At 36.3% G+C, this 16,833-nt stretch overlaps 1 protein-coding gene and 1 long non-coding RNA gene across 5 annotated transcripts in view; one reads left to right on the top strand and one right to left on the bottom strand.

Annotated features, from left to right (window-relative positions):
* Positions 1-16,833, top strand: part of LOC106065209 (carbohydrate sulfotransferase 11-like) — an 84,682-nt gene that overhangs the window by 15,714 nt on the left and 52,135 nt on the right. Inside the window, exon 1 of one of the 3 annotated variants that reach the window (XM_056003480.1) lies at positions 12,665-13,116. The exons of 1 other annotated variant lie outside the window; for it this stretch is intronic. In XM_056003480.1, coding sequence (XP_055859455.1) covers positions 13,104-13,116 — 13 coding nt within the window. In that variant the 5' untranslated portion in view covers positions 12,665-13,103. Of the gene's footprint in view, positions 1-12,664; positions 13,117-16,833 lie in introns of those variants that run through there. One more of the 3 variants, XM_056003476.1, reaches the window with a different exon arrangement.
* LOC129921615 (uncharacterized) lies at positions 719-15,208 on the bottom strand. 2 transcript variants are annotated; one of them, XR_008773546.1, is made up of 3 exons: positions 14,801-15,208; positions 14,343-14,529; positions 719-2,947 (listed from the first exon to the last, which is right to left on the bottom strand). It is a non-coding gene; the product is annotated as an uncharacterized LOC129921615 (long non-coding RNA). The 2 variants fall into 2 exon arrangements; XR_008773545.1 differs by having other exon boundaries at positions 14,343-14,486.

Below are 16,833 nucleotides of genomic sequence, written 5' to 3'. Positions count from 1 at the left end.
ATACCAAATTGACACACATTTCTTCGTGTCGGCTACACCTAATCATGTATACAAACATGTTTGTACATCAAAATGAAACGTTATCAAACTTTCCACTTCCTGCGATCTTATGTTTTTCTTTCTTTTCACGGTGGTTGGGAGCTTGGCTTCCGAACCAGAGGTACCGGGTTCGAATCCTGTTAAAGACTGGCGTTTTTTACTTCGGGCTCTTTGGGCGCCTCTGAGTCCAACCAGCTCTAATGGGTATTTGATATTAGTTGGGGAAAAGTAAAGGCGGTTGGTCATTGTGCTGGCCACATGACACCCTCTTTAACCGTATGCCAGTAAAACAGATGACCTTTACATCATCTGCCTTATAGATCACAAGGTCTGAACGGGAAACTTTACCATTTGTCTCAGTTCAATAACACTAGATGAATATCACAGAAAGCAGTTGATAAGATACAGAGCGTTTGGCTACTTTATTGGTTCAGCGTGGGGTTCAAACTCTAGTCATGTGGGGAGCGCACGATCCCCACTAACAGTGACGTCAGTGAAGTCTACCAAAGCTAATTCAATGTATAGTTGCATCTTGCTGACAGCATGTTATCCTAGTAAATAATTGACAACTGAAACACGCCAGTCATGGTTGAAAGTCATTACAAACTACAGCGCATTGAAACAGTGTCTATCTTTGTAGCACAAGCTCACAATCCTAAAGTGTGTTTTGAAATGTCTACAATCAATCTTCCACTCTTCGGACTAAAGTACTATAAATATGAGACAATTATTCAGACATTAACAATGTTTGCTTCGTTAAGGTTTTTACGAGCGTACATCTACTAGTTATTTGATGTGTACTTGAGGGCGACAAAAGAACATTAACAAAGGCATGATTTCTATTACACTTGGGTTTACTTCCCTTAGATTCAATTTAATAGTCACGATTCTTTGTACATTAAAAACACAACACCATTTGAATGAATGAAAGACATGAAACAATACAACTATCTGCTCTGGTGAGGTTGTTTTACTTAGATATATATCTGACAACACCGCGACCGGGGGTAGTGATAGATCAGCGGTTCTAAGCTTCTTTTTGTTCTTTTACTCTGATAGGTGTTAAGAGAAGCTTTAGCATTTTCAAATAAAAAAACTATATGTTTAATTACAAATACCTACATTATAACATTATTTGACAAACGGCATAACTGTAGGTATAAATTATAAATGCTAGTAAATATTACCATGAGAAGAGACAACTATTTTTTTTAGTATAGCCTCCTCTACTTCTAATGTAGAGTTTCAGAAGACAAAATGTAGCAATTTTATGTACACTACGCAATCTACAATCTATGATTAAGTTAGATTTCCAACAGCTTTTTGTCTCAATCGGTCAATTTATACTTGAACTTCTAAACAAGAAAGTAGAACGTGCGATGCCTCTTTAGTATAAAGCTGAGAACCACTGACACTGAGGATACACAGTGCTAACCAAGATGTCAGGAGACTCTGGTTGATACAATAAGTTCCGTTCCCATCCGACTTCCTGTTTACATGTCCACCCCCTTTTTGGAAGAAAACCTCAGGGGTATGCGCATGCGCACGGAAATGTTGTTTATTTTTTTTTCTTTTTGTTTTGCTTTCTTTAGCCGCACGAACATATGCGCTCGTTCACACGCACACACACACATAAACATACACACATATACACACACATACACACATATATATGCAACACGTATATATACAGATTTTCCCTCATTGTAATTTGGACGTCTTATATATCTGACCATTATTATAACATTCAAGGCAACGTGTGTGATACTTATTGATTGGTGAAGAGACTGGTATATGTCAGGCAAAGAGAAAGGTGTATGATAAAGAAACATATATTATGGGTAAAGAAACGAATGTTCAATGTGATGGACTATGAAAGGTAAAGAAGCGATGTTTGATAGGTACAAAGACTGATGTAGAATAGGTAAAGAGACTAACTATGTTAGGTAAATAGACATGCAGGTAAAGAAACATGCAGATAAAGAGACATGCAGATAAAGAGACATGCAGGTAAAGAGACATGCAGATAAAGAGACATGCAGATAAAGAGACATGCAGATTAATAGACATGCAGATAAAGAGACATGCAGGTAAAGAGACATGCAGGTAAAGAGACATGCAGATAAAGAGACATGCAGGTAAAGAGACATGCTTTATGACAGATAAAGAGACAGACACCAAATCATTTTCTCTTTTAGAAAGTGTTTTTGTCTGTGTGATTGTTATCTATTAGCTTTCTATGGACTTCTCTCATAACACATATAAATTGTTGATCTTCAAGTTCATCCTTTAATCTCATCAAATCTCTTTCACTTGGCTACTTAAATAATAGATTCCTACAACATGTGTCTATTTATCCATACGTACAAACATGTGCAGGGACATAATAATAATAATAATATTAAGAAAATGGAAGAATATCGAAAATATAGGAACCCAAGCTTGGAGATTAAGCGGTTATGGAAGTTGTCTAAAGTAACAATATTCTCTGTTATTATATCAACTGAGGGGATAACTGCAGTTAGCATACCACACACTCCACAGGGCCTTTACATCGCCAAAAAGATTCTCGTTGCCTGTCAGAAGTCGATACTGCTACAGACCTGCCACATCACCAGAACATTTCTCAATGGACACTGTTAAAGATTCTACAATGAATTTTGTTTCCTTGTAACGAAGATCGTTCTTGGAACAGAGAATAAATAGTAGTTCGTTTTTCACATCATGATATAACAGTCAACCGCGTTTTAACCTTTCTACTGTAGAGTCTCGAGTTATTTCATCTGCGACTGGTGTAAGTCACATGAGCAATGGGAGACAATCCAACTGTTGCTGACAACGATGCAATCATTGGGTCCAGTGTTAGAAACACAGAATACCTGACTGTTGAACAGGTGCAGCAATCAATCTGTGGGAGATACATTAAGCGACTGTTTAGAGCTGCCAGAGACAATAGTAACTAATGGAGAGTCACACAAAAGGTTTAATTGGTTTGATAGTGAATGTGTTGTTGTTAAAAAATAGAAAAAAAAAATTCAATGAAGCCCAATATATGTTTTAAATTGTAATTTGATGTATTCCTTAAACCTATTTAGAAAAGTCTCAACGAGAAACTCTGCAATATAACTTACATAACATATGCGATCAATGTTTGAAATGTACTTATTTATCTCTCCTTTTCAAGATCTTTAAAAAGCTTATCTGTCTCTCTGTCTGGAAAAAAGTGAGTACACTTTATTACTTTATTTCTCCCACACCCATTCTTTTATCAAGTTGAAACTTTGCACAATTATTCATTGGTATGACAAGACATAGATCAATAAAAAACAAGGTTACAAAAGACAGTTTGTGTGGAAACACAAACTCAAAATCGGCCCCCGAAAAGGTCCATCCAGGCAGGCTTCAATATTTTCAGAAAGAACATGCAAATGAAATTATATCAAAGACAAATGAGAGATAAGAATGGAGAAAGAAGGTTAACAGATCTTGTGTAGTGCCCCAACGGTCCCGCAGATCAAAGGATAGGTGAAAGTGAATGTAAAGTTAGATGTGAACCTGGCCTAACTAGTTCCCCTTTCAGACCTTGTGGTCTATAGGACAGATGATGTAAAGTTCATCTGTTTTTGTGGCCTACGATTATCGAGGGTGTCATGTAGCCAGCACAACGACCAGCCGCCTATACTTTTCCACAACTAATGTCAGGTACCCATTAGAGCTGAGTGGACTCAGTGAGGCTCCCAAAGATTCCAAAGTTGAAAATCCCAGTCTTCACCAGGATTTGAACCCGGACCCCCAGTTCGGAAGCCAAGCGCGTTACCGCTCAGCCACCGCGCCTCCCTTGGCCTAACTGATGTCTTATAATTGATTCAATTGTTTTGAAAAGGCCTAATCTCTTATTCGAATCCTCAAAAAAAAAAAAAAAAAAAAAAATCCGCAATAAAAAAAATGTTCTTAAAAATGAAGTTTATAAGATTACTATTCATTTTAATTTAGGTCTTATATATAATGCATACTAATTAGCCTTTTCACTTTAAAAAACTGCTTGCATAACTGATTTTAAAAATTAGATTTTTCGCTTTCAGGAAAAAAAAAGTAGCCGTTGCATCAGAACTTTGAATGGTCTAAAATATTGTGATGTCGGATTTTCAATATCTTTTCTAGTTTACGAGATCTTAACGGGACGAACGGACAGACGGTCAGACATTTCGCACAAAAGTAATAGCGTCTTTTCCCCTTTCGGGGGCCGCTAAAAAGTAATAAATTAGTCATTCATTATTCAAATATATGGCTGAATTTGTTGGGTTTAGTCCCCTTAAATAATTGTTAACCTTATTTCTCCATCACGCATTCTCTGATCAAGTTGATACTTTAAACAATTATTTATTGTACCTAACAAAACATGAATTAATACACCAAAATACTCAATTAGTTAATTAAGTAAAGTAAAGTACCTCTTTCAGACCTTGGCATCTATGTGGCAGATTATGCAAAAGGAATCTGTTTCTGTGGCCCACGGTTAACGAGGGTGTCATGTGGCCAGTACAACGACCAACCGCCTTTACTTTTCTCTGATTAATATCAGGTACCCATTTGAGCTGGTGGACTCGAGGTGCTTTAAGTTCCCAAAATTAAAAACCAAGTCTTTACCAGGATTTGAGCCCGGGACCCTCGATTCAGAAGCAAAGCGCTTTACCATTCATCCACAGCGCCTCCCGATTAGTCAATTAATGATTGGTAATTATTTTTTTAAATATCGAATAAGCGAAATAACTTGCACATTTTTAATAGATATAGTTTTAAGGGCGGAGTTCTTCCCTTTAGATAAGCTTTTTGTTTTTTTGTTTACAATGGAGGTTATTGGACACAGTGGCTGAGAGATAGTGTACTAGTTTACCAAAGTCAAGATTTCGAGTCAAAATCACAACACTAGTCCGAATAGTTAATTGAAATTAAATTATTAAGTACTAAAGAACAATTCTAAATCCATTCAGTTCCATGGTGAATATTAGAACGATGCAGATCGCTGTGACGGATAAAAGTGACCAAACTCTTGTTAAAAGTTGACAATAGAAACAGGATTTTCCATCTAGTGGTCATTGCATATCTTGTAATCATTTTTCATTCCTTTAAATTGTAAAACAAAAATAAAAAAATAATAAGAATCAAGGTAGAACCAAACAACATCTGGGGGTACGAATCTGATTGATTGAAGGGAAATGTCTTCGATTCCAATGATTAAGGATAAGTTCAGTGTTTCACACGATCACGCACACCTCAGGAGCAACTTGCATGTTTAATGACATCTGATTTCCGGTCTATTTACGTTTTCTTTTCGTCTTCTGCGCCTTAGACAGCAGCCTCAAATACGTGTTCCATTCCATCAGGAGAGCTCTTCAACTTCCTCAGGTATGTGTTCCATTCCATCAGGAGAGCTCTTCAACTTCCTCAAGTATGTGTTCCATTCCATCAGGAGAGCTCTTCAACTGCCTCAGGTATGTGTTCCATTCCATCAGGAGAGCTCTTCAACTGCCTCAAGTATGTGTTCCATTCCATCAGGAGAGCTCTTCAACTGCCTCAGGTATGTGTTCCATTCCATCAGGAGAGCTCTTCAACTGCCTCAAGTATGTGTTCCATTCCATCAGGAGAGCTCTTCAACTGCCTCAGGTATGTGTTCCATTCCATCAGGAGAGCTCTTCAACTTCCTCAAGTATGTGTTCCATTCCATCAGGAGAGCTCTTCAACTGCCTCAGGTATGTGTTCCATTCCATCAGGAGAGCTCTTCAACTGCCTCAAGTATGTGTTCCATTCCATCAGGAGAGCTTTTCAACTGCCTCAGGTATGTGTTCCAGTCCTTCGTGAGAGCTCTTCAACTGCCTCAAATATGTGTTCCAGTCCTTCATGAGAGCTATTTAACTGCCTAAAATACGTGTTCCATTCCATCAGGAGAGCTCTTCAACTTCCTCAGGTATGTGTTCCATTCCATCAGGAGAGCTCTTCAACTGCCTCAAGTATGTGTTCCATTCCATCAGGAGAGCTCTTCAACTGCCTCAAGTATGTGTTCCATTCCATCAGGAGAGCTTTTCAACTGCCTCAGGTATGTGTTCCAGTCCTTCGTGAGAGCTCTTCAACTGCCTCAAATATGTGTTCCAGTCCTTCATGAGAGCTATTTAACTGCCTAAAATATGTGTTCCATTCCTTCATGAGATCTCTTCAACTGCCTAAAATATGTGTTCCATTCCTTCATGAGAGCTCTTCAACTGCCTTAAATATGTGTTCCATTCCTTCATGAGAGCTCTTCAACAACCTCAAATATGTGTTTCATTCCTTCATGAGATCTCTTCAACTGCCTAAAATATGTGTTCCATTCCTTCATGAGATCTCTTCAACTGCCTTAAATATGTGTTCCATTCCTTCATGAGAGCTCTTCAACTGCCTTAAATATGTGTTCCATTCCTTCATGAGATCTCTTCAACTGCCTTAAATATGTGTTCCATTCCTTCATGAGATCTCTTCAACTGCCTTAAATATGTGTTCCATTCCTTCATGAGATCTCTTCAACTGCCTTAAATATGTGTTCCATTCCTTCATGAGATCTCTTCAACTGCCTAAAATATGTGTTCCATTCCTTCATGAGAGCTCTTCAACTACCTCAAATATGTGTTCCATTCCTTCATGAGAGCTCTTCAACTGCCTCAAATCTGTGTCCCAGTCTTTCATGAGAGCTCTTTAACTGCCTCAAATCTGTGTTCCAGTCATTGAGAGCTCTGCAGCTTTCAGAAGTCATCTGCTGCCTAAGTAAAAATACTTTTTTTTTTTTTACTGAAGTTAAATACTTTGTTTTTAAACTTAAGACTAAACTCAGGGTCAGACCCTGTAAGTCTTCTACTCGACTTAAGTATCGTTTCTCTTTTAAATTTTTGCACTACTTTTTTTTTCTTTTTATAGACTCCTATTTTTTTAAGTGAAAAAAGGTCAACCTGAAACCTGATATTTAACTCAGAAACCTAAACAATTCATCACTTACCGGTAAAAACAAAACAAAAACAACCAAACCAATGTTAAATAAAGACAAGACCCAAACAAAAAAAAAAAAAAAAAACAAATTCCCCGTATTTCAGAAAACTGGGAAATTCCAGAAACTAAGGGAGGAAAAAATTGTTCTGTAAAAAAAAAAGGTATGCAACAAATGTGTGTTTTTGTGTTAATACTGTTGTTATTATTCAGCACCCGCCGTCTCTACCCTCCGAATCCATCTTGTTACTTTAGCATTGAGTCGTGGAAATGAAGCAGCAAATGTCTGTGAAGAAAAGTAGTTTGTTTAGTTTAGTGTATTTACTTACCAGAGTAAGGCACCTGGAAGACTATGTCATTGGTTGTAAGTGGTAAGTGTGTGTGTGTGTGTCTAAATCTTTTTTTATTACTCTCCTTCTTTATCTCTCTCTCTCTCCCTTTCTGTCTTATTCACGTACTCATTCACTGCCAGCCTCCTCCTATTACAATCACTCTCTCTCCCACTCATTCAATACCACAATTTCCCTTCATGTTATTTGTCCATCTCTTTCATTGTTACTCTCTTGATTACACACTGACACTCATTCCTTGTCTCTCACTGTCTGTTTCTCTCTCTCATTCTCTCATGTCACCTTCTCTCTCACTCTCTTTCTGTCTCTTTCTCTCTCTCTCTCTCTCTCATTCTCTCGTCACTCCCTCTCCCCTCGACTCTCTTGATCTCATTCTATAAGTGTGTCTTCCCTATTTTAATTTTGTCTGTCTCTCTATCTCTCTTTCAACTTTGTAGCTTCCATCTATTCGACATTTCGTTTGTTCAATCTCCGCCAGTCCTCAACTCGTCCATTTTGGTATCTTGTAGCTTATAACAGTTATCAGAGATGCAAACAGCATTAAATACTCAAGACCGGCGAATCTATCAAAAGACGGTATAGCTGAAGAATAAACAGCAACCATTGCCTACAGGGCAAATACGTACTAGATAACCCGTCAGTTTGCTGGATGGAAGAATAAAATGGAAATTGAATATCTGTCATGTAATCATAACATTCAAACTTGTTTCCCTTATGACACATAGTTTAAACACACCCATTTTTATAGTTTTTTTTCTTTACTGCTATTCTTCTATTAAAAATGAAATTCGGCACATATCTATATATAGCAGCCAGCTTTCATATTAACATTGCTATTTTATGGCAGATGCCACTGAACCAAAATATTTGGCTTAAAACAAAACCTAAAAATAAAAAAAATAAAAAACAAGGTTACAAAGACAGCTTGTGTGGGAACACAAACTTAAAATCGGCCCCCGAAGGGCCCACCCAGGCAGGTAAGAAGACAGGTTTCAATATTTTCAGAAAGCATATCTGAATGAAAATCTAAAGACAAATGATAAAGAAGAATGGAGAAAGAAGGTTGAAAGATCTTGTGTGTAGCCCCAACGGTCTAGCAGACCAAGGGATAGGTGAAAGTGAGAGTAAAGTTAGCTGTGAATCTGGCCTAACTGATGTCATATAATGATTATCTAATTGATCTGATGATTTTGTAAAAGGGTCAATCTCTCATTCAAACCCTTAAGATAAGAAAAAAATATTTCCTAGATTATTTCCACCGGTATATTCGTTTATGCCATGTGCAGGTCACGAGATAATTTGAAAAACTACTTAGTAATTGTGGTTTTAAATTAGTTTCTACTTTTATGCATATTAAATAGATTTTTTCTCTTTAAAAAAAAAAGTAAACATTTTTTTTTTTTGCAAATGTAGTAGGTATATGACAGAACTTAGCAATACATTTGTAAAAAAAAAATTTTGACAAAAAATCTAAAACCGTTTGCTGCAATGTGTTCCAAATATGGCAACCTGCCTCACTGAAAACCTCCTTGTGTTTTTTATTATTAATAGTGAATAGTTGTAAAAATTGTGTATTGTTATGAAAAACTGCTTGCATAGTTGATTTTAAAAATAACATTTTTCGCTTTCAGAAAAAAAAAGTAGCCGTTGCATCAGAACTTTGAAATGTCTAAAATATCATGATTTTCAATATCTTGTCTAGTTGACGAGATCTAAACGGGAAAGACGGACAAACGGACGGATGGACAGACCAGACAAAATTAATATCGTCTATTCCCCTTTCGGGGGTCGCTAAAAACACACAAAAACACACACACCCAAAACGCTTTTTTATAGAACTTTAAAGGATTGTCACCATGATGGCCCAGACTCGGCAAAAGAGATCCAAATATTTCTAAGGCCTATTTGAGGGATGATTGAGTGGGTGGGACTGGGCCGAGTCAGGGGGCCCAGACAAAAGTCATTTCATGTGCTACTGAAAGACGCAAATATTACACACTTTTTAGCATGTAAGCTTTACATTTTAAGTGGTTTAATCGCATCTAAACTGTCACTTGTCTCTATATAATTCCGGAAATTGTAAGAACTTGCAGGGAATAGAAAATTCCTAATCCTGCTATATCTCTTGTTATGCAATTAAAGCAACAGACGCATAGAACGATTCCCTAATTGATCTAAATATACTGTTAGTGGTTTGACTGGGTAATGCTAATCTAATTAATCTGAGAGTTCTGAGAAACTTGCCATTGAAAAACTCAGCTTGAGATTGCAAAAAAAAAACAATCTAAATAGTTGATAAACAACGAAACTTCTAAATAAATATAATGCCAAGCGTGTGTCTCTTCTATCTTGTAGAATCTTGTAGAACATTCAATCAGGAAGACTGAGCACATCACATTGTTTTGTTACGGAAAATTTAATAAATGTTAACACCGAATAAAAAAAATTAAAAAGTGAAGCTAAGTGCACAAATGTTACATAGACTGAGGCGCAGTGGCTGAGTGGTACAGCGCTCAGCTTCCAAATCCAGGTGTTCCGGGTTCAATACCTGGTGTAGATTGGGATTTTTAATTTCGGGAGCTTTAAGTCCATTCAACTTTAATGAATACCTGTCACGTATCAATGTCGAATATTAATTTAATATAAAGTCAAGAATTAAGACCAACATCGGTAATTCCAATGACGTAGCTATCACGCGTGTAACACTTGATAGAAAATTATTTGATTGGTTGAAGGAAACAATTTCATTGGTTGAGCCAAAGGTCATAATTGAAAGTGAGAATAAAGGCGCGAAGAGGGAGTCAGTCGTGTAGAGATTCTCAGACAGTAAAGACGTACATTAGTTTTGAGTTAGAATTGATAGAGATCAGTTTTGTATTTGTATTGAATCTAGTAGTAAATGTGAATATTTTATTTGATACAGTACATTGCAGTGATTCCTAGTTTTGAATTAAAGTTCTGTATTTGTTTTAAAAGGATCTTCACTTATTTAATCTCTAAGATAGTATTTAAATCTAGAGATATAAAATCCCCGGCATGCTAAAGTAACTTCTTGCAACACCTGACATATTAAGAAAGAGACTACAATTTTTAGCACTCCTCATCACCATCAACGAATTAGCACTTTAGCACCTACTTCACAAGAAGAACTCGTGACATTTGTTGAGAAAAGTAAAGGTGGTTGGTCATTGTGCTGGCCACATGACACCCTTGTGAACCGAGGGCCACAGAAACAGATGACATTTACATCCTCTGCTATATGTATCAAGAGGTCTAAAAGAGGAACTTAAGTGATGTAACAAGAAATAATGTACACATACTACTATGACTAGACAAGGACTATACCATGTTGTTTTTAAAAGTTAATTTTATAAAATATAGTTACAGAATAAAAGAGCGATCATTCTACTGGCAACATTAACCATGATTTGTAATTCTTTTGAGATAAATATAGAATTATTACCAACTCTCGTTGATAAAAAAAAAATCAGATTGAAAACAAATCACAGAAAAACACATTTTGACCTTCGACCTGGTATTCCACAACTAGCTATATAAAATGTAGGTCACACCAGAAAACCGCACGCGCAGTGCAGTAGTTGCTGTCTGGCACTCAATAAACTTCTGCTACTTCTTTTCACACATGGTCGTTATGACCTTCAGACTGAGCAGCACAATCCTAGCATGCTGACAACAAGACGTAAGAGAGGTTTGTTGTTGAAGGAAGCTGTTCATCTTTCCCCTAATGACACTGACTCACCATTCAGAAGATATAAATAAAACATAAGCTTTGAATTAATTAACTAACACACAAGTGTAACATGGTTTCATCACATCAGGCAATCATTTCATCAACAGAGTCACTTTGTCATTCTAACTAGAAATTTACCATGCCGGTAGTAAGTTATAGAACACAATAGCAATTTTTTAAATCAAACATTTACAGTTTAAATTATTTAGGGCAAAAATAAAGGGCTAAAATAAATTAAAGTAATTCTTATATATGTTTTTTTTTTTTGCTTCTTTTGCTAAAGGACTGAAATCTCGTTCTTCACTCATAGGCATGTGATGTTACAAAAAATATAATAATAATAATAAAATCTGCCAGAATGAACCACTTAAGTTTGACTGCCGATGCAGGATGTGATTTACAAAATTCAGAATCAATTTTAGTCCACAGATGACAGCAAATTTAGTGATTAGCGTCGGTTGACCAGATGGCAGAGTCTGAAAGGGAAACTATTTTTTTTATTTTTTTCACTCTGGCATTCTGGAGTCGTCTCTCGTACCTGAGACTGCTGATGACATGGCCGCTTCTCTTGCATCATTCACAACCAGTCCCTAACCCCTTCGCACCGTCACCATAGGAACAAGCAGACACACACACACTCCACAACAATAGGTCCAACAGAACTCGACATTTCATATTGCCCCCAGGCTTGAAAGATTGATTTGCAGCCACTTCTAATAAATAAGGTCACGATTTTAAAGGCCCCCACAACACTCAAGTAAGCATTACGTTAGGAGAAAAATAATAGTCAATATCCCATTAACCATTTTAAAAACTTTTTTTTCCTTTACATAAGCTCTTATACTTTTATTTCTTTTAGTTACTACAAAGTACTATAAAAGTCTATTCGACTTATCACATAACAAATCTTTTCTGTCTGGTCAAAATAGTATACACGTCCTCTCTATTACCTCCCTCTCTCTCATATCAAGCGGAAACTTTGCATAATTATTTAATTATTGATGTCAACACATAAATCAATTAAAAAAACAACATCCACTTAGTTAATCAATTAGTCGTTATTAATTAGTTTTGTTGTACAGTGGCTTGTGTTGTTGAAAAAGGGAGTGAAAGCATAGAGACTATTACATGGCCTTAGCAGCATTATAACCTACCTTAACAGTAATTTAATTTTTAAAATACAAAAAAAAAAAATGGCACCGACATGGCCTCCAATGCTTAAAATAAATAAGTGATGCAATTTCACTAAATATAAGTGAGGTCTTTAAAAAAGTTTTTTTTTTTTTTAATATATATTTAACTTGTTTGTTAGATTGAAATATTAGAGCTCCTCACAATTGGAGAAAAGAAAGTTGTTGAAAAGATTACTCCTCCTCGCCCCACCACACCCCCCGACCACTTGTCCCCCACCCTCCTAGCCCAACATCACAGCTGGACCCCATTCTTTTGAGTCCTTAAGTTTGTATGTCTTCTATAAGGCTCTATTCAAATCCAAATCACGCTTGCTCAGTCTACTTGTGCTTGCCTTCTATTTATTCAGGGTGACACTTAGATTTCAACATAGGATCAATTCTGTTGGCTTTCATTCTCCTGTGCAGAAGACTTGTGCAAACATTCGGGGATATGTGCTTACATTCTGACTAGATGCTTCAACTTTAGTCTTTTTTTTTTTAAACTATATACTGTGTTTCATCTTCTCTATATCTGTGGTGAAATCTGAACTTTTGAAGTCAATAAGCTTTTAGAGTTCATCAAAAGGATCACTTGTTCAGAAGAACCAAAAAGTGATTGAAATTCGTGTTCGTGTATTGAAACAGTGAAGCAAGGTTTGGATGTCCTGTACATCTAGCTAGTGATTCCAAGATTTAAGATTTGTTGTGATCTTTTGATACTATTGATCAAAATTCTACTCTCGTGTTATTTCTGGATGTGGATTACGCAATAAGATTATAATGGAAATGACAAGTAAGTTTTAAAATAATCATCCTATGTTATGTGCGCATCGTAGTGTGAAAATGGAATGGTGCGAATGCGTGCAGAAAGAAGAGACATATCGTAGTGTGAAAATGGAATGGTGCGAATGCGTGCAGAAAGAAGAGACATATCGTAGTGTGAAAATGGAATGGTGCGAATGCGTGCAGAAAGAAGAGACATATCGTAGTGTGAAAATGGAATGGGGCGAATGCGTGCAGAAAGAAGAGACCATAGACATAAATAAATATAGACTGGCCGAAGGAAGTTACTTCAAGTAACTTGAAAACATGTATATCTATTGTATTCGTATTTCAGAATTATGAAACATCACATGATCTTCATTCTTAGAGATTAAACAAAACTACACTGCCTCCTTATTTACAATATATATAGGTGTGTGGCTGAAATAGATATGAATACTTAACTTTTATACTGCTCATAAATGCAATATAATAAAGTACACAAAATTGCAAGTCACAAATTTTCGTTTCATAAAACTCTTTTATCGGCCAGTCGATATTTATTTATGTCTATGGAAGAGACATATCGTAGTGTGAAAATGGAATGGTGCGAATGCGTGCAGAAAGAAGAGACATATCGTAGTGTGCAAATGGAATGGTGCGAATGCGTGCAGAAAGAAGAGACATATCGTAGTGTGAAAATGGAATGGTGCGAATGCGTGCAGAAAGAAGAGACACATCGTAGTGTGAATGTGGAATGCTGCGAATGTGTGATTTAAAAAACGAGACGTATCTTGTAGTAAGAGGAGATATATAAATAAATACTGTAAATACTATATGCTGCTTGTGATATAACTTGGGTGATGCTAATTTAAATAAATACTGTAAATACTATATACTGCTTACTTTTTTGCTGGGTGATGCTCATTTAAATAAATACTGTCAATACTATATGCTGCTTATGTTTTAACTGGGTGATGCTCATTTAGATAATCCATGTTGTTTGTTTTTTCTGAGACCTAGTGAACAACTCCAGCTTGCGGTTACTTTTATCTAGCAGAACGAGACTCTTTTAGATATACGTCAACAGCCAACGTCAAAATGAAAGTTTTATAAATAATTGAATCTGAATGGAACAAATAAACACCCTAAACTCCATTTTGTTAAATTTCCGACATTTTCAACCTGCGAGACCCCATGCTACATCCTCATTATTTATCTATCCATCTACCTCGAATAGAACAAACTGCAACTTACAGACTTAACTTCTTCTTCGTTCTCATATAGATGTCGAAAGATTTAGATCAGTAATCCTATATCTGAGATGAACTGCGCAGTGGTTTCCAGATCAGGCAGTATAGTTTTTGTTCTATAGGAGGGTTTTGGGGCCAGAGTCTTGTCCTAAAAAATACGATCAAATATGTTTTCAAAGTTGAACGTGGCCCTGTTGAGTAAGAAAAGATTCACAATAAAAAATATTTCTCCACTTTTTCATTTCTTTGTTTGTTTTTAGTTCCTACATTCCTAGCGCAAGTTGTAGTGCCATTCTAAATAAATCTGCCTATCATTCAAGAGAAAACTAAGCGTTCAAACTATTACAATTCACTTACTTTTAAATACACTATTTAAAATAACTATATGTTACAAATAAATATCGCAAATAGCCTTTTGTTACAAATAACTAATTGTTACATATAAAACTTACTAAAACTTACTGTTACAAGTTACAACAAACGAACTGTGAAAAAAAAAAACGAAATCTTATTACTATTATTAACGAATAATGAACACGAATCGCCAATTATTTTTAGCGTGATAGTTAAACATGAAAACCATTGTCCTGTCTTTGGTGTAGAGTCAGAATAAAGTAATGACAAATTGTCCTGTCCGCGGTGTAGAGTTACAATAGATGGATGGATGCCTGGTCGTGCGGTTTGCGCTGGACTGTCGTTTGGATTTATCGATGGTCCCAGGTTCAAACCCTGCCCGCTCCCATTCCCCGTCGTCCTGCGGGAGGTTTGGACTAGGAAGTAAACTATCTTCAACTCTGCAAGAACATCCGAAACATGTAAAACAAACAAACAATAGAGCTACTACAAAGTAACAAAACCGTGGCACTTTATTGTTTTATAAAACGTGCATGAATACAATAGATCTACTTGTCCAATGGGATTACATTTCAGACTGTCATCATGATCATAATGACGTCAACCCCTCCCCACCTCAATGGCTCAATCCCACTGCCTGCATTTTCATTTCCGAGGAACGTCCCAAAGATATGAGAAAAAACAAAACTCAGTCTATGAAGTCATTTAGTCTTGTGTGTAATGATAATCTAACAATAAAATTGTAAAACAAAATATCAAATGAGTTATGAGAAACGTCAACGAGATAAACTTTGCGATAAGATTATTGTTATCGTAGATACTTTTGTTTTTACAATAAACTATGCAAATAACCAACAGCAATAAATGTATTATCAAATAGGCCTATAAATCTTTATTAACATAAAATGCAATGCGGAACATATCCTCCATACAAATTTAGAACACGTTGTATCATTCATGTCCCATTCTCGTATCAAGTTGAAACTCTGCTGCGCAGTTATTCATTGTTTCCGACAAAACACGAATCAATCAAAGAAAGAAATAATCAGTTAGTTAAATAATGGTAATTAATTAATGTTGTTTGGTGTTGCAAAAGTAATATAAATCTTATAATATTGAGATCTATGTCTATAAATGTGGAGTTTTTTCCCTTATTTACGGTGTTTTCTTTTTAAAGTATTTTTTTTTTCAATTTGTTGCTCATCTTTGAAACGGTGAAAGTGAAACTACCCTGCAATTATTCTATCAAACTTTTACTCAATTATTCATCCACTAGGTTTGGAAGTAAATCAAGTTTAATTCTATATCCAGTTGAGCCCAAAAAAAAAGGAGCCTTTTAAACTGCACACCCAAACTACAATCCTCTCCCTGGCTCTAAGTTAACAAAAAGAATTAAAAGCTGTTGCTACCCACCAGGTACATGTCAGAAAAACAATGAAATATCATCGTAACTTCCGTCAGCTACTAAAGTGGCTCCGTCACGCCATCGTAAATATTCGTAGTCAACGGAAGTGGCTCTCTTGATAGAAACATCTTAGGACAGGGCCGGTCTTAAACCCTTCATAGGATACACTTGATAGAAACATCTTAGGACAGGGCCGGTCTTAAACCCTTCCTAGGATACACTTGATAGAATGGTGTACGCCTACTTTTAATGTTTGACTTAACACAAGCGTGCATGAAATTGGGAAAACCCTGTTTCCTTTAGAATGAATGTCTCATTGTATTGGCATTGGGACAAGAGCAAAACGTGCTGTCTGAGTTATCGTCCTTCACGTCTCTGATTCATGATTATGTTGTAGGGTTCAAATAACTAGTTTAAGAACTAGATCTGAGATGAACTATACAGTTTTTCCTAGTACAAGGGGTGTTTTGGGTCCAGCATCTTGTTCGGGCCTTTATAAATTATGAAGCCTTGAAGGAGATGTGGGTGGTAATGGCTAAGTGTTCACGTTCTTGGCTTCCGAAGGGCTGTCGAATATTCGAATTTAGAATTCAAGATTCGAGTATAAGAGGAACCTGACTTAGGTTTTGTAAAGTATAAGCGATTTGTCATTGTTTCGGCCATAGAAACAGATGAGTTTTACATCATCTGGACCCATAAATTGCTGGTTCTAAACGGGTAACCTTTTAGAAGGAGC

Source organism: Biomphalaria glabrata, chromosome 11, assembly GCF_947242115.1.
Source record: "Biomphalaria glabrata chromosome 11, xgBioGlab47.1, whole genome shotgun sequence".
Taxonomy (NCBI): domain Eukaryota; kingdom Metazoa; phylum Mollusca; class Gastropoda; family Planorbidae; genus Biomphalaria; species Biomphalaria glabrata.
The sequence above is the reverse complement of the archived record's forward strand: the minus strand, read 5'-3'. Positions and strand labels throughout refer to the sequence as shown.